This window comes from Gopherus flavomarginatus, chromosome 17 (genome assembly GCF_025201925.1).
Source record: "Gopherus flavomarginatus isolate rGopFla2 chromosome 17, rGopFla2.mat.asm, whole genome shotgun sequence".
Taxonomy (NCBI): Eukaryota; Metazoa; Chordata; order Testudines; family Testudinidae; genus Gopherus; species Gopherus flavomarginatus.
In genome coordinates this window covers 6,267,577-6,286,367 of record NC_066633.1, presented here as the reverse complement: position 1 = coordinate 6,286,367, position 18,791 = coordinate 6,267,577, and the positions used below count along the sequence as shown (strand labels likewise).

Here is an 18,791-nt window from a genome sequence, read left to right as displayed (position 1 = left end):
TAATATTCATTCTGCAGAGGGCTCTCACCTCAGTCCCACTTAAAGGCTCTATGGGAAAGTTCCAACCACGTCAATGGGATCAGGGTTTGATTCTTCAAGCGCTGAGAAAAATGTATAAAGTCTAGTCTACATGGAGTTATTCTGGAACAGGTTGTCTTGATTAACCGCTCCTGATTAAGTCCACATATGGATGTTCTTACTCCAGAATAACAGTGCCCACAACTGGAGTCAATCAAGAATAGCTATTGTACTTTACATTCACAATCTGCCTACACACCAGATTTGGTAAGTAAGCCCCTGAATATGAGATTTAATCTTTTTAAAACAGATCTGGGTCCAGAGTCCAATTCTGCAGCCCAGGCCCATGTCTAGCCAGCACACTTATTATTTGGAAAGTGTCTTCCTCATCTGGTTACATTTCCATCCCAGAAGGTTCTTTCTTCCTGAGAGCAGGGCCCACTTCATATTTATGGCCACATCAATGTGCGGATTGCGGTGGCTTGGCTGGATTCTCAAAACTTTGAGCTTTCATTTAAAAACACTGGTGTTTGCAGCTCCGTTATGTACGCAATGGCCCCTTCACTAGAGAAACAGAAATCATCCCCCTAAAACTGGGGAAGTTCTCAGCCAGTGAGAATGGAATAGTATTTCACACTTACCCATCACATCTGCCTACTGCAAAATTCTTGCTCCTTCCTCTATACCAGGGGTGGGCAAACTTTTTGACCAGAGGGCCACATCAGGGTTGCAAAACTGTATGGAGGGCCGGGTTGGGAAGGCTATGCCTCCCCAAACAGCCTGGCCCCCATCTGCTATCTGACCCCCTTCCACTTCCCACCCCCTTCAGAACCCCCAGCCCATCCAACCCCCCCAGCTCCTTGTCCCCTGACCACCCCCTCCTGAGACCCCCCTCAACCCTAACCACTCCCCCCGGACTCCACTACCTAGCCAACCTCCCCACTCCCTGTCCCCTGACTGCCCCAACCCCATCCATATCCCTGCCCATATCCCATATCACAGGCTCCCCGGGACTCCACGTCTATCCATCCCCCCCATTCCCCCATCCCGATTGCCCCCCCAAAACATCCGCCCCATCCAACCCCCCTTCTCCCTGTCCCCTGACTTCCCCCTGGGTTCCCTCGCCCCTTATCCAACCCCCCAACCATGCCGCTCTGGCAGCCGTGCCACCTGGACGGAGCCAGACACACTGTTGCGCTGCCCTGCAGGAGTATGGAACCCTGCTGCCTGCGCAGCGGTGTAACTGCAGGGGAGGGGGAACAGCGGGGGAAGAACCGGGGGCGAGCCTCCCCAGCCAGGAGCTCAGGGACCGGGCAGGACAGTCCCACGGGCCACCATAGTTTGCCCTCCTCTGCGCTATACCATCTGGTGTGGTCACTCTCAAAGACAGTCCAAGACTAGATGGGCCTTGGGTCTGATCCAGTCTAGCAAGTCCTATGTTCCTAAATACTGGAGGCTGGGAAATGTCTTACTAGAGCCAGTGAGGAACTTTTAGACAAAATGTTTTTTTCCATTGAAAAATGCCAATTTGTCAAAACTAAAATGGTTTGCAAAACAAGATCAGTTCCAGTGACCAAAATAAAATAAAAAAGAAAAGAAACAGAAAAAAGTTTTAAAACTAATGCATTTCCAGAATGAAACCCCCCAGCTTTCTGGTTTGAAATGACTTTTCATTTAGAAATTTAAGCTAATTAGGCCAAGTAAAAGGTTAAAAACAGAAAAGAAAAAAAAAGGTTGGACTCAAAATAAAAAGTTTGAAAATGCTCAAAACAAAATGTTTCAATGGCCCCAAACTGAACAGGCGTTTCTTGGTGAAAAATTCTGAGATTTTGACTTCTTGTCCTGATTCAGGACGGTAAAAGTTTTTGAACTCTCAAAAGTAGTCACAGGATGGGAAAACGGTTTCCTGCCCAACACTCCTTGTCATGGCCAATACTGCGGCTGTAACTTGAACAACGCTAACTGTGTTCATTGTCTGAACGCTTTCAGTTTCGGTTTTCAACTGGAAACCAAGGCAATACAACTAACTCCCCCCTCCATGCATCCCCTCTCCTCCTCCCTTCCCACCCCACACAACAGAACCAGCTGAGCTCAGGGAATTTCAACTAACAAACTCATGCCTGTTAGGAAATTGAACATGCTGGGGACTTCAAGGGATTTACCTTTCCCGCCCCATATTATTATTTTTTTCCCATAAGCCAACTGAAGGGGATTTTTCTTGTTCCCAGAAACTCAGAGGAACAGGCTTGAGAGGGCCAGTCTTTCCTCATTCTAGCTCACCTGGAAATCCCTGCTCCTGCCCCAGCCACACCAAGTATGCTACATCTACTTGGAGGCATGGCCTCCATCTCCTGGGCGACAGCTGAATGAGGGAACTGAATCAGCTACCTAAAAGGTGGTACCAATTTACACCAATGTCTAAGGCTCCTATTGTATCTAACTCCATCAGGGCAGGTCAAGCTGACCTTGCCTGTTTCTTTAAGAGAATCGGAGTTTGTTTTTCCCTCTGCCCCAGGCTTTCAGAAAGGGTATTACTGGGCTGGCAAGTGCTCAGTCTTCCTCCTACACGTGCTACCCACACAGCCGCAGCTCAGAGCGCCAGTGACGGACAGCTCCGATTAGCATGGGCAGGATGGGGGACAGATAGTGCCAGAGTCTTTGCACAGAATCCACTTGCCAGCGACTTGCGGCCAATCTGATTCTGTTCCCTTTCTGTCTCATCTGCTTTCGTTCAGCTCCAGTGCTGCTAAATATTTCAAGCCAACAGAGGCCTTTAGAATCCTTTTGAAAACACGCCCCTCAGAGCCCATTCTTCTGAGCCAGTCGGGGCCTGATCCAGAGAGGTGCTGAGCAGCCACGATTCCCCTGGAGATCAGTGGGAGTTGCAGTTGCTTGCTTCCTCTCAGGATCATTGAAATTCACATGCAAAAAGGGTTTGGCTGAGACCTTGATTCTACCTGAGATTCCTTTGCTTCATACTGAAGTGTGAGCAAGAGTAATAGAGAACCCAGAATGACGAGCAAGTGCCTTCCCCGACCTGCCCCGCGCCAATGCAAACTGGAAGGCCGATACCACTCGTTCGTTCCCAGCCAAAGAACACCTGCAATTGCCCATTATTATCTCTTCAGCTGATCCGAGCCCTTGGGTCCAAACACAGAGAAAGTCGTTAAGTGAAAACGGAGCTGGTGGTTTACGCAGGTCACAAAAACAAACAAACCAACCCCCTCCCTCCCAACAGTTCAGCATTCCCCGCAGCAGCCTAGCAGGAGGAGCTCCGGTCTGGAATGGTAGGAAAGCTGCAGGCTAGGACAGATTTCCCCTGGCATAGCTGCGGTAGAACAGATGGCACTGATGACACATCGCCTCGCTGAGCTGTACCCGTCTCGCACGTTCAGGGCTGTTAAAAGCATCATCGAGCGCTCCCTGAAATTTTGAGGTGATAAAATTCTAAAACAAACCCAAAGACCAGCTGTGCTTTGTTTATAATAAAAGCTGCCTTTATATCCCCGTTGTTGGTTACACTCCAAACACGGACAAATCACAGAGTTCTCCTGGGCTGTTGCAGATCCAGAAAACACCCAGTTGGATTTCTCCAAGAAAAGGCTTCTCCTGTATTTCAAACCCAGGAAATGGAGTTCCCGAGGAGTTCAGAGTTGTATATACCAGCCTATCCAGCTTAGAAGCCAGCACCCGAGGACACAGCTCTGCAGCTCCTCTAGGCAAAGCCAGAGTCAGACTGGCAAACAAGTCCACACTGTGACAATGCATTGTGTTCCTACGGGACTCCAAGCCAAAGAAAACGCAACAGCGTTGTGTACAGCCGGGTTATCTGGGCAAACCGTTCCCATGTTGCTAAAACTAGAGCAGTTCCACCAATGGAAACAACAATGGGTTACCTGGTGTAGACAAGACCTAGCATTAGCTCGACTTGCTTTGAGCAGGATTAGACATGGCAGAGTTTAAAATACCAGCGGGCAGCCCACGTTAGTGCTCCTACCACAGGAGCTGCACAGGTGTTAGTAATGGTGGGAAACTTTCCCAAGAACTCTATGCCAAGAGTTTTATTGTTCTGTTTTTCTTAAAAGAAGTCGATCCTTACAGACTAGGAGCTGGACCAGTGACAATTTAAGGTCAGCAGCAGAGCATAAAATGCTGGTTTTCATTTTTTATGACAGTATGGGGGAAAAAAAAATCTACAAAGGCCATATGTTTTAATATGTAAGCCCATAAATTGAAATGTGGCAGGGTTCCCAATAGTCTTGCAGCAGGACAGTAAACGGCAAGACCAGAATTATGCTGTTTTGCTGACCCAATAGAAACAGCTGACTTTGCAAACCCACTGCCTGTTTAATGTTACTTTGCAAAGCCCATATTGCAGAAAAGCAGCATGTGATGTAACTAGGGGGATTCTCAAGCATTTTTCTCAAGGCCTTTTGGCATCAGTAAGATTTTAGCCTTAGGCCTCATCTACAGTGGGGATTTTGTAGCTTTGCTGAGATATCTGCTCTGATGGAAAACTCTAGTGTCCACATGCTGTGTTAGCACGCAAAGATAAAATGAATGGTGGCAAGTCACCTTTTACACTAGTGCAGGGCTCCTACATGCAGGGATTTGCACTGGGACAGTGAAAGCATAGCATCACTGGTGCAAAAATCCCTAGGGTAGATAATTTGTTCTAAAGGACTGGCCTTGGAGACCAGAATCTTGGCATCTTTACACAAGCCTGCGAAAACAGACATTTCCACAGGTGACAGTCCCAGGACCATGGGCATCTATTTTTTTTTTCCTGGGGAGTCTTCCAGGGCCTAGTGAGAACCCTAAGTAACCCTATTACTCTCCCAAACCCCAAAATCATGTGCCAGGCCCCCAGAATTATGAATTTAAGACAATCCTGAGATTTTAAAAAAAATAATTTTGGGGTCTTTTTATTTTTCTTCTGGTGTTTAAATGTTTAGGGGTTGTGTTTTCAAGGTTTCTTCACAAGCAGAAACTTACTTTCCTTTTAAATGAAAGTTTCTCATGTAAATCACCTGACTCCAGGAGCTGAGACTTCAAGGAAAGCACCAGATATGGTGAGAACTGGCCACGCTGTCTCCCTTCCCGCATCTAGGATAGCGAGGATTTCCCTCAGGCCTCAGTAATGCCTCTCCTTAATCTGCTACAATGGCTATTATGCAATGGCAGACACTCCCTTCCCTCTCAGGGATTGAACATGCAGCCTTCCACAAATGCCTCTGGCCCAGGGAATGGTAGATCCTGAAAATAACCAAATGGCCTGTAAAATGGAGAGATCTAAAGCCAGACTGGGGATGCCAACAACTGAATATTGCTCTGGGGTCATATATCAGAATGAAGACAGCCTAGTCTGGACATTTCATAGCTAGAGTTCAGTGTAACCAGTGTGGCTAAAATGTGCATTAACTGGAGATCATTCCTGAGAGCTTTCCTAAGATTGCTAGTGCAAATGCTGTGGTCACCTCAGGATTTTACAGGGCTCCAAATAAAAGGAATATTAAGACTGCTTCTAACAATAAATCTTTAATCCTGCTCTTTAGACGAGCAAATGGACAGTGACAGAGCAGTAGAGCAGCAAAGGATCCTCTCTAATTTAGGTGGTTGTTAAGTAGGAATACACATGCTGTACATAGTAACACTCAGCGGCTGTGTCTAAGCAGTAGCCATGTCTGCTCTTTATTACACGCTGTACCACGTTGCTTTAGAACAAGGATTCATCTTTTCCAATCAAGTCCCAATTCAAACTGGGTCCTAAGGCTGTTATTTCTTTTCCCATCTCCCTGCAGCTGCCTGATGCCCTGGGCATGACAGAAGCTGTGTATGGTTCAAACCCCAGGTTTAACAATCATTGTTTATTACCTGCTTGCCGGAAGCACTCTCAGCAGCTGCAGTGGTCATAGGTCTGCAAGAATGGACGCCAAAGACACTTCCACAAAGCTATTTTACATAAGCTCCCCTCTACAAAACTCCCATGGTGAATTACAATGGTTTCATACTGAATGCAGCCTTTTTTAATAGGACAAAGCACTGGCCTTTACCCCTTACTCCAAGGCTGGTTCATATATGGGGTGGATTTGGCAGCCTAGATTAAATACCCACATGAAGCCAGGAGGGATCCTTTTATAACCAAAATAGATAATTTCTTCAGATATCTCTGCCCCTGTGCAGACATACGTATTGAACAGAGGAAGACTCCTACAAGCAGCCTGCATGGGTGGATGGAGAGAAGATACGAAAGACAGAACAAAAGCAGGCTTCACTCTGAAGTACACCTGAGGAACCCAGATAAAAGTGATGCCAAGAACACGACAGGTGACACCAACGTCCTTACCTTAGCCTGTACGGTCTGTGGGCAGGGGAAGCTGGCAACACACAGGAACGACAGAACTTCCATAAGGATTTAGGGCGCTGGAGGAGCCTGTCTATCTTAATCCAGGGCATTTTGGAAAGGCTGGATTCACAAACAGCCTCTACTACGAGCAGGCTGCCGGAGCCTTTGAAGAGCAGTTACACCCTCAGCAACACTCACCGCTTTAATTGGTACATTTAAAAAAAAAAATCCGATCACATGTTTTGAGCTGTTACTTTCTTTTTTTTTTCCTTTTTAAGTGCATCCCCAACTGTGGGCAGAGCTAGCCCCAGGCAGCCAGCTACTGTAGAGAGAGCTGACGGCCTTGACAGATGACTCAGTGTTTGTTTAGAATCAGGTTTGCACAGTATCTTCTTTCTGCCCCCACCCTAGCCCCCCAGAGGAAATGGATTTTGGCAACCGCCTTCTATCTAGGTGGGCAGGTTCCAGAGCTTGAATGACTAACACCTACTGAACTGGGGCATTAAGAGCCCCAGGACTGGATCTGGATCTTGCAGCAACCTCCGTTCATCTGGAATAGCTCCACTGATTTCAATGGCATTACTCTGGGGTCTGCAGTGATCAGAATCTGGCCCGTGTGCTTTACATTTCTGCTTCATTGAAACAGGACAGTGTCTTGGTCAGTGGTCAGGGTCAGGGGAAAGGAAACTTGATAGGACTCTACCTAAGCTCCACCCACAATCTCAAGTATTGTGGGCGGAGCTTGGGTAAAGCATCTTTTTCTTTCCCCTGGCCACTGACCAAGACACTATTCTGCAGCGTTGGCGTAGACATGTTGGTCCCAGGCTAGTAGAGAGACAAGCTGGGTGAGGTACTATCGTCTATTCTCTTTCACCAACAACAGCTGGTCCCCTTTCTCGAGCAGCTCCAGTCCTTAGATAGTCATTAGCTTCTTGGCCACATAACTTGCCTTCAGTTTTTTGGGGAACTAATTTTGAATAAGCCACCAGAATCATGCCCACACTATTTGCCAGCACATCCATTTGCATTCCCCTTTGGCATAAGCAATAGGAGGCAAAATAATGTCCCCCTGAGTAGGCCTTTAACTAGCAAAGCATTTAAATGCATGCATACATCAGTGGACTACACATATGCTTAAAATTAAGCACACATTTTGGTGAATCGAGGCCTTAGTGAAGGACACCACTGGAAACCATGCAGACCGCAGACCACAGCCCAAAGTCTTGGAGCCTTAAAATCACACTTGTGCTGCAGCAAAGTAGTGTCTTATAATTTAAAACAAAAAACAAGCCACACAGAAACTCAGTTTCTTCAATAGACTTCACAGGTCAGGACACACTTGGTAGCACACACAGAATTTCAAGGTTCCAAGATATAATCTGCTCCATCTGTGTTTACACCATGGAACATCACCTTCTTAGGCCATGAGATGACTGCTCATTGGCTTGCTAGGCCAATTCCCCCTTATCTCATCCAGCTCTGACAGACCCATTTGGCAAATGGGATAGAGAACTTGACTTCTATATGATGCTAATTCCACATTGATCTTCAGAGTGTTATCAGCTGCTTTGGTAACAACGGATTATATTCCTGCTTTGGTGCTACAAAACGTGTGCTCTGTAAACAAATAAAATCTGATCGCCTCCTGTATTTTATAGTCAGATATAATCCCCAAAACAATTCCCTGCTCATCTCTTTACTGGAAAATAAATGACTGTTTCCTGATGCTGAATCAGCTGCGATATGACAGGTTATACACACCACAGACAACCTCACCAAGCTCTAGGAGTAGGTCTGATGTGGGCAATACATTTTCATGACAGATGGTGACAAGCACACAGTCGACGTTGGCAGGAATGGCTGCCAGCTCTGTTGCTCTTACGAGAACCAACAAATTTCCATCCCTACCAGCCCACAGTTGCTCGCTCCATCAGCTTTACTGGCCCCTTAGTCTGCCTATTTGGTACAGCCAACTCCAAAGCCTGCACTATAGGCCTCTTTCAACAAGCCACTTCTGTCTTTAGAGACCACAATCTCCCAGGCTGCCAGTCCAATCCTGTTAGAACTTAAAGGCCAACTCTCACCAGGTTGCTAGTCTCTAGTTATTGAAGGCCTTACCTTCACTGCTAACAGTGGTGATATTTTATATCATGGCAACTAAAGCAGGTGAGCTATCCTGAGGTAAAAACCACAGTGAGGACAGGGCACTTCAATGTTATTGTGAAGTAAATTAGACAAAGTCAGCACTCTACTCCTGTCTGGAGTTGGTCTCACCTAGTGAACTTCATGGTAAAACTGAAGTACCTTATCCCTACTGTGTTTTTGCCTTAGGATAACAGGACATAAGGACCTCTTGATGTCGACTGCCAGAAGGCACAAGAGTACAAACGTTTACCAGGATCCCTGGGGGTTCACCAGAAGAATGGCACGTAAGGTCACACCTGTCATCATAATCATTGTGAGATATACATATGGAAAATATGTGAGGCGTGATGCATATATGCTGGAAATTATGTTCTCTAGGCCTTGTAAATTAAAGGCAGGTCGCTCAAAGGTAGCATGTCTGAAGACAATTTCTGCAGACAGCAGGCGGGAGACCCTTATCTCCCTGGTAGTCTACTGTATATTGTGTGTCTCACAACAGAAGTCTATCAGCATACTAAGTCAAATGCTAGTGAAGAGTTTACAGCGACTTCAGATGGAAATTAACAGGAAAAGGTGAGCAGAGTGCAGAAGAAACCCTATTTGCAGGTGAAGATCAAAGGCCTGGTCTATCTATTTGGAGGTGCAGAGAAACACCCTAGCATCCTTCAGCCTGTGAAGACCAGCTGCCAGCAGTCTAGATGTTATGAAAGGGGGACCTCGGCCATCCTGTCTGAAAACACTGGGAAAGGGACTTGGAGTAAGCTATGCTGCAGGAGACAAGGGAATGGCTAGTGTGTTATGTTTAGGCTCTAGAAAGCATGTTATGATTTTCTTTTATAGGGAATGCTCCAGAGGGACGCCTGGGGGGTTGGTTTGTGCCTGTCACTAACCTGTACCGAGAGGGGGATGCCTGGAAGGCAGTAGTTGAGTTCCCAGAGGATGGTGAGGCAGGGAGCTGATCGCCAGAAGGCGCAGAAAAGACTCACACTAAGGGCAGGCGGGAGCAAGATGCCTCACAATCCTGGGAAGCGTCACATGTGTGTGAGCTCTGAGGGAGAAAAGGATACACCTTTATTAGCAGTGAGGACAAGGCAGAAGAGAGGTTTCACTGTGTTTTGATCTAAGCATCACCTCCTTCTCTCTCCCCAAAACCCTCCTCTTACTGGCTGGCTTGTCTTACTTAGCTGTTCATCACAAGATCTCCTTTCACAGGTGGTCTAAGCGAAAGGGGTGGAAAAATATGTTCATGGTTCACAGAGATCTGAGGCGGGACATTACGGTTTGTGTTCGTTATTGTTTGTGTTGTGGTACCTTCTAGGAGCCCCAGTCATGGAGCAGGGTCCCATTGTGCTAGGTGCTGTACAGCCACAGAACACAAAGATGGCACCTTATATCTGAGGTTCCTGAGCTCTCTGCAAACACTAGGTGGTGAAGCCTCACTGAACCCCTTGTGAGACAAGCAAGCACAACCCCATTCACAGAGGCAGGATGGGGCCATAAAACACACATAAAAGTTCTGTTTGGAGCAAGTGCCAGGGATAGTTCCCTCTTTTGCGAGACATCAAAAGGTGAACAGAGGCATTGAGAGGCAAACTGACCTCAGTGCAATCTAACGCCTGGCCTACACTACAGAGTTAGGTTGATGCAAGGCGGCGGACATTGACCTACCTATGGAAGCATCTACACTTAAACATTGCTCCCGCCCCACATGATCACTTTAATAACCACCTCCATGAGCAGCCAAAGGTCAAAGTCCAAGTACTCAGGTTGATGCAGTGTCTGCGTAGACCAGGGGTTGGCAACCTTTCAGAGTGGTGTGCCAAGTCTTCATTTATTCATGCTGATTTAAGGTTTCGTGTGCCAGTCATACATTTTAACGTTTTTAGAAGGTCTCTCTCTCTAAGTCTAGAATATATAACTAAACTATTCTTGTAAATAAGGTTTTTAAAATGTTAAAAAAGCTTAATTTAAAATTAAATTAAAATGCAGAGCCCCTGGATCGGTGACCAGGACCTGGGCAGCGTGAGTGCCACTGAAAATTAGCTTGCGTACCGCCTTTGGCACGCGTGTCATAGGTTGCCTACCCTGGTGTAGACACTGCGTTGCTTACATCGACTGTTACTGGCTTTCAGGCGCTATCCCACAATGTCCCCACACTGACAGTACAATTGATACAAGCGCTCCTGGTGAGGATGCACACCGCCGACATAAGGACATGCACAAGCGATGTAATTATTCTGGTGGCTGTACACCTAAGTTAGGGCAACTTCATTTTGTAGTTTAGACCTGGCCTAAATCAGAGAGAGGGTGACTAGCATGTTAGCCCCACTCAGCTGTGATGAAATGGAATGGTATCCGCAGATGCAGTGGTGTTACCGTAGGCACGTTGCCCAGTGCCTATGCTCAAAGACATCAGAAAGAGGGACCCAGTGCAGTGGCCTGGTAAAGCTGGACAACTGGCATGGCGGAAGCAGAAAACCTGGTAACCAGAAACCTGCTGCAGTAACTCAACGTGGGCAAAGCTAGAGGAGTGTAACATCGTCCCAGGAGGCAGCTATTTAACAATACTTAAAGCTTCTTCATCGCACAAAGGAATTAGGAACTGCATTTCCTCTGTTCCCCCCATTTCACAATAGCACATTGTGAACAGCTGCCAACCAAATGCTCCAGCAAAACGGGCTGCCTCTAGTTAGCTCTGATTTCATTACAGGCCCCAAGAGTGGTTTTCTACCAGGAAACGGCTTATTTTTTTAAAATTAACTGCTGACTACTTGGAGCCTGCAAGATGGATGAGCGTATAGCAAAGTGGGGCTTGGGCACTCTCATTATTGAGAGTGGTTCCCATTCTCTCTGATGAGCTTATACCTGGATTTAGGTTTTTAATGGCGACTAGATGTGTGAATTCTAACTGGGCCTTTCACTCCAATCTTTTTTCATTTCTCTTGTGTGTATGTGGGTTGAATTGTTCTGTAGGGCAGCTGCTCTCACAAACTATGGCCAATGACACAGACTGCAGCGATGTGTATATACCCCCCCCACACACACACACACACGTGCTTTGTTGGGGCGGCCAGCCACAGACCATGTGGTTCTCTTGAGCTCCCCAGAGTGACCATACAGCCTGGGCAATCTAAGGTTACTGCCCAGGTCTCCCAAAGTCTTGGCTTGAACTCCCCAGTCCTGGAAGGGACTGGTGACTACACAACAAGGTCAAGGGAAGGTTTGGGTGCAGTTGATTTTAAAATCATCAGTTCCCAGATTCTGTCTAAACAACCTTTCCCCAGTGATGAGAAAGAACAATATGAATATTGTAACACGGAGCAATATGAGGATTGGCACCACGCCACTGTATTGGAAAGCACTAAAATAGAAAACCAAGCTAAGGAGGAAATTCTCCTTTCAATGCACATCTCATCCTCTGAGGGAGAAAGGGCGTGCACAGAAGAATGAACTGGGACTCAGAAGACCTGGGTTCTAAGCCCAACCCTGCCACCAACTTCCTGTTTGACCCTGGACAAGACACTCAACCCCTCTGTGCTTCATTCCTCCCTGCCCCCCCCTCCACACACACATTGTAAATATGGAGATAATGCTTCCCGGGGGGATGTGAGGATATAGCCGGTAATGTTGGCAAACCACTCTGAGATCCTAGTAGGACAATGTCTACTGGTCAGTGTGGGGATGGGTACGCTAAATGAACCTAGGGAGAGGGATATGAATTAGCAAGGTTTAGCTCTCATTGGCATGACTGTGGATTCCATGGGCAGAACTAATGCAGAATACACAGAGATTTGCAGGGTTGATCACAGCAGAGAATTTTGCCCTGAGGTCATTTGTTCTCATGAGGTTCCATGCCATGGAGTACAGGAAATTGTAATAATTCATTACAAAATCTGCCTTAGAAGCTACAGCAGCAGCCAAAAACTGCAACAGGCCATACTGAACTAATACTGAGAAATAGGGTTGCCAATTTTGGTTGGACGTATTCCTGGAGGTTTCATCATGAAACAATCTTTTAATTCCTGGAGACTCCAGGACAACCCCGAGGGTTGGCAACCCTACTGAGAAAAGACAGCCCTTGAAGGATCCACTAAAGAGCAAATGTGGTGCTGTGATTTAGAGAAATGTAGGAGAAGTCTGGAAAAAGCCAAAGAAATGTACAATACCCTCCAAACACAGGGCAGTTCACTACAGGAAAAGCTCTGTATTACCTGAAAATAACCACATGTCAGCACGACATCATCTTAATGTGTGATGGAATTTCACTTGACACTATGATTTGGAACATACAGGGACCATCTGGCCATGTGCATAAGCTTCATCTCAGAACCTATTATTATTAATTATTTGTATTGTAGCAGCATTTACATACCCCAGCTGAGATCAGAGCCCCACTGTGGTAGGCACTCTAAAATCAAATAGTGACAGGTTTCAAAGTGGTAGCCATGTTTGTCTGCATCAGCAAAAACAATGTGGAGTCCTTGTGGCACCTTAGAGACTAACAAATTTATCTGGGCATAAATTAGCCCAAGGAAGTGTATGCCCAGATAAATTTGTTAGTCTCTAAGGTGCCACAAGGACTCCTCGTTGTTGTTTTTAAATCAAATAGTAAGAGCGAGACTCTGCCCTGAAGAATTTAGAGCCTAATAGACAAGACAAAAGTATGGGAAAGGAAATAGTGAGGTGAAGTGACTGGCCCAAGGTCACACTGCTCATCAGTGGTGCAGCCAAGAACAGACCATGTCTCCTGAGTCCCGACCCAGTGCACTATCCCACACTCACTCTCTGAAGCGATCAGGCTACACTCAGACTCATAGGTCAGAAGGGACCAATATGATCATCTAGTCTGACCTCCTGCACAAGGCAGGCCACAGAACCCCACCCATCCAATTTTATAACAACCCCTAACCGAGGACTGAGTTATTGAAATCCTCAAAATTGGTTTGAAGACCTCAAGCTGCAGAGAATCCACCAGCAAGCGACCCGTGCCCCACTCTGCAGGGGAAGGCGAAAAACCTCCAGGGCCCCTGCCAATCCGCCCTGGAGGAAAATTCAGAGCCGGTTCAACTCAACGTCTCACTCCATGGGCAGGCACATGGTGGGGGAAGGCATAGGAAACAGGCAGTTTCGCTCAACACAAGGGGTTTTCAAAGGCACTTCCCATGATGGGAGCTGAGCCTTGATTTTCTGCTGACTGGAGAGCATGCCACATACATATCAAGTGCTGGTGCCAAATCAGAGCCACACACCTTAAAAGAGACGGCAGGCCAAAATGTCTGCTCTTGGAAAGGAGATATTGGAGCTGCCTCTGTAAGGTCAGGGTCTGTGCTCCTATCCTGGAGCCCAGGCCCCACAGGGTATGTCTGCACAGCAAGCAGAAACCTGCTGCCGCATGCTGTGCTAAGTCATTCAATTGTGGGTTCCAGCGCCCGAGCCTGTCTACACAGCTAATCTTAGCGACCTGGGCTCCGAGACTCACTGCTATGGGTTTCTGCTTGCCATGTAGATGCACCCACATCCAGGGGTTATTTTATAAAAAGTGATTTTACAAATCCCTCGTATTAATGGAAACATTTTTTAGCATTTTGTTTGAAGGCCCTTGTGTAGTGGTTTTGTTTGGATTCAGACATCCCTCTGCAATATGCACAACACAGATGCTACCACGCTGGGCTGGTGCGTGAGAACCAGAGCATGAAATCTGACTAGCTTGGGTGAGCGAAGCACAAAGAGAAAAGACAAATGTAACTCGTGAAAAGCTAACTCCAGGTCTGGAATTCCTTCAGGTTTAACAGCCTGTGGTGTTTTTAACAGAGAACAGGACACTAAGCTTTCTAAGGGCAATATAGTGTGTAACCTGGCACCTTTCACTGCTGAAGGGAAAGACCAATGTTCCCAGCTCAGCCAACCCCAAAGTAAGATTCTGGCAGCTAAAGGCGGCTTGCGATTGAAAGGAGATTTTTTGTAGGTGGCAGGCTGGCAAAGTTCCATGATTATTTTAATGCTGCTGGGCCTGCGCTGAAGTACTAATTATGTGCTATGGTGCCGAAGGCCTTGCATAGCCATCCTTTTTTAAAATTTACATTGAAATAAATACATAAAATATGGAAAACAACTGGAAAGCTGTATCTAGGACTTGATTCTGCAAATGCTCCCTCCCTTCCACATTGACTTCAGTGGGTCTATGGTCAGTAAGTACTTGCAGGACTGTGCTTTTAAACTATAAGGACAGGAACAGGCACATGGAGAGTTCACAGCCTTGCACTTTAAAGGCTCACTTCTAAAAAACACCCAAATCTGCCCAACTCCCTGGCCTGTTCTGCTGCAGGTTCCTTTCCCAGCCTGGTCATTTCTTGCACAGAAATGATAGTTTTGCACAGGGTTGCATCCCCCTCGCTCTGATAGCTGCCACTGCGAGTAGACAAAAACGGACTGGCAGAGGACGCTAACAATGAAATGGGTGTGGAGACAGCGATCTCGCTGTCTTTCTGGTAAAGTATTTTAATAACCATTAACTCAGTAGCACTCAATCTTCCTTCAAGGCAGGACTTAGCCAACAGACCACATGGCACAGGGGGTTCTGTGCTGCTGGAAGCAGCGAACAACCGGGACATCAAACATTTCACACAAGTAGGGCTGGTAACCCTGGCGTCCTAGGCAAGTTCCAGCTGGGAGGCAATTATAAATTGCAGACTTAAAATTCCCCCTGAAGCTGTATTGGGATTAGTATTTTTCACTCTCTTCCCTAGAATGTTGTGCAGTACTGCTGCACGTTGTTAACAACTGCTGTGTTCTACTCCAGAAGTGGTTGCATTTCAGTAGTGTCCCCTCCCCCCCTCGATTCCCAGTCCTTTTCTCTAACCACTAACACCAGTTCTTTTTATGTCCCTCTCTCACCGTGGTTCAACTGCATTTAACATCAGATAGACATGACATAAATTTACCAACTGGATTATGTCAGCTTTCTTTAGCTTGTAATGAAAAATAAAATCCTGTTTGTACCAGTGGGGACTAAACCGATTAGAAAATCAGATCTGTCAAATAAATTTCAATTATAAATATCTTAGAGAAGGGAAAGCTCAAGATAGCCTATAGGAAGTTTTCCCACTGACAATATAAAAATAGTCCCGACTTACAGCCCTGCAGACATCTTTAATGGTCAGGTTGTGCAAAGATACAGGATGTATTTTTGTTTTGTGGCCATGGTCAGAGTTTGTATTTTATTTTTGGTACAGGGAAGTGGTTTTGAATTCTGGAAGCTGGGCTGGCTGCTCAAAGGCCAGCAGAGCTGGGCAGGCGTAAAGTGGGGAAGAAGGATTGCTTAGGCAGCAATCTGGAGTAAAGTTTACTCTTGAACTATCACATCCTAAAACAGCCCTGCCTCACAACCGAGCTGGTGGCTCACTTGTCAGGGCTGAAGATATTGCCGAGTCACCTGAACTGTGTAAAGCAAAACAACTCACGTTGAAAAAAACCATGAGTTTCATTCTCTTCTCAAGAGGTCTAGGACTGGTCAGGATTGAGATGTACTTGCCATGTGAGGTGCAGGGTTGGAATAGCAAGGGGCGCGGGGGTTAAGGTCAGCTTGAGATTCATTGACAAATCTCTGGGTGGGCCCAGATTGACTTAGCCAGGACTGTGGCAGGGGAGCGTTAAGGTGTATGGTTAGAATTGAGAGTCAGGGACAACACTGACATGTTGTAGATTAGGATAAAGGTTCATTGGCTGTGTGAGATCCCAAAAGAGACATGACACAAATGTTGCAAGTCAGACTGACGTGCACCTGCTGAGCTGTCAGCCAGGAACAGGGAGTGATGCAGGGAAGGGTTTGAAGTGCAGAGGTTAGGTGCAGGGACCAGAACAAGCAGGGGTTGTGCCAGCACACAAGAACGGCCATCTTGGGTCAGACCAATGGTCCATCTGGCCCAGTTATCCTGTCTTTCAACAGCGGCCGGTGCCAGGTGCTTCAGAGGGAATAAACAGGGCAATTTATTGAGTGATCCATCCTCTGTCATCCACTCCCAGCTTCTGGCAGTCGAAGGTTTAGGGACACCCAGAGCAGAGGTTTTGTCCCTGACCATGTTGGCTAATAACATTATTGACAGACCTATTCTCCAGAAAAGTCCTATCATACTTTTGGCCTTCACAACATCCCTGGGCAATGAGTTCCACAGGTTGGCGTTGCGTAGTGTGAAGTACTTCCTTGCGTTCGTTTTAAACCTGCCACCTCTTCATGTCATTGGGTGACCCCTGGTTCCTGTGTTATGTGAAGGAGTTAATAATTCCTGATTCACTTTCTCCAACCACATCAGTCATGCTTTTATAGACTTCTGTCACATCCCCGCTCAGTCGTCTCTTTTCTAAACTGAGCAGACCCAGTGTTTTAAATCTCTCCTCATATGGAAGCTGTTTCATACCCCTAATGGTGTTTGTTGCCCTTCTCTGTTACATTTTCCAATTCTAACATATCTCTTTTGAGATGGAGGGACCAGAACTGCATGTAGTGTTGCAGAATGAGGTATTGGTAGAACAGCATGCTGGAGCCGTTCCTGCAGGGCTGGACTAAGATACAGCAGCAGAGGTGCTGGGGGATGAAGTGGGGGAGGCCGGGACAAAGACTGGAATAACTAGAGGGATGGTATGGGGTAGGACGGACAGACATCCGCAGAACTATATGGGGAAAGCTTGCCCAGAACCCGCCTCCAATAGTTTGGCTCAAGACATGGATATTACCCTCTCATCCTCACCAGCCTTTCATACTCCCCTTAAAAATAAAAAACAGAGAATAAAGTGGTCTTCTGAAATTCTCCACAGAGTTTCTCAACAGCAGTTTATAAACACCTCGGACTTTGGTGCTGGCTCACACACTGCTTGCAGAGGATGACTGACAACATTTTTAATGCTGCAGGGGCTGGGAGATGACTCTTGGCTTTAGAGCACTGAGCACAATGGGTCCAGCTCGCCTGCTTCCTGTTCATTTATCCTACCAAGACCTCACCCACCAACCCCGATGGAATTATGCATCATTAATTCTCTTGAAATGTGGCTTGCTGGGCAATATCCCTGATCCCTAATACTTTAATGTGCTGCCACTGACAATACCATTCCATATACGGGCAGCTGCATTGTATTATGCATGTAATACGCCCTAATTAAAACTCAGCCTGGGCATTAAGGAACTACATTTGCAACCAATAACCCCCTGCCCCACCCTCATCTCACCACCACCCTCTGCTTTTGCAAACTGAGTGCTCACTAGCACAGGCTCAAAATGGTCTACAGGGGCCTGCAGGCCCCCAGGGCTCCCTACCCCCAAAGAAATGCCCTGCTCTGTAATATGAGGAGCGAGAGTGAATAAGGATGGTCAAGTTTCAGGGGAGACATAGTTGGCAGGGACACCAGGGGCTCACGAACACAAGCCAGTGCCAGGCTGCTACCCCAAGCTCTAGAAACTCATCATGCTTAACAGAGATCTCTCTTTTCTACAGCTGTGCCTGCCTCATCACTTATTGCTAATGAATCAGAGCCTATGAAGAGCTTTCCCTTCCCAAGGATTAGAAAGAGCCAAATTCTCTGTGTTGTCCATTAGGGGCCTCATTTGCCAACCTAACATGAGACGTAGTCAAGTACCACAGGGATGGGCACCAGTGCAGAACCTAAACCAGAGACAAGTCCCAGCCGGCCAGGACCCAGGAACCAACTGGTTTTGGAGCCACAGATTCACCGGGGGAGGGTCCCAGTGCTGGAGGGGAGCGGGACCAGGAGATACAAGCAGTGAGGATGTGGGTGGGATCCGGGGGCCTAGCCCCAGCTGCCCTTCACCCGCACCATGAAGCATCATCTAAGACTCCTTACAATGCCATGCTAAGCAGCTGCAGAAGGCAAGGGGGCCGTGCTCGCGGCAGGCCCAAATGTGAGGCAGCTGGGCCCACCAGAGAATCTCAGACATCACTTCATGCCAAGGGCAGAAAAGACCCTCCTCACCCAGCCCTATGCCCTGGCAGTGCCAAGTGGAAACAGGACAAGTCCCAGCTATGCAGCCCACTCTCCTAGCGTTTTCCTTGGCTCAGAGGGCTAGTGCGTCCAGGCCAACACTCCCTGCAAGGAGCTGAAAAATTCAGTAAGTGGCTCCTTTTCGCTCTGGTTCTCAGCTAGGCCTGGCAATGCGCCATGGAGGGCTCTCCCCAGGAGGGAACAGATTTTACAGGGGGAAGAGGAGGGGAAGGGAGAAAAGAATCCAACCTCGGTGACCACTTACCCAAGCTGAATTCTGCCCTGTTGAGGC

The 18,791-nt window shown here is 47.1% G+C and overlaps 1 protein-coding gene across 10 annotated transcripts in view; it reads right to left on the bottom strand.

Moving 5' to 3' along the window:
- GPSM1 (G protein signaling modulator 1) overlaps positions 1-18,791 on the bottom strand; it is a 146,564-nt gene that overhangs the window by 117,373 nt on the left and 10,400 nt on the right. For 2 of the 10 annotated variants that reach the window (XM_050926959.1, XM_050926960.1), the window contains exon 1: positions 6,365-6,477. The exons of 7 other annotated variants lie outside the window; for them this stretch is intronic. In XM_050926959.1, coding sequence (XP_050782916.1) covers positions 6,365-6,474 — 110 coding nt within the window. In that variant the 5' untranslated portion in view covers positions 6,475-6,477. Of the gene's footprint in view, positions 1-6,364; positions 6,478-9,399; positions 9,513-18,791 lie in introns of those variants that run through there. One more of the 10 variants, XM_050926965.1, reaches the window with a different exon arrangement.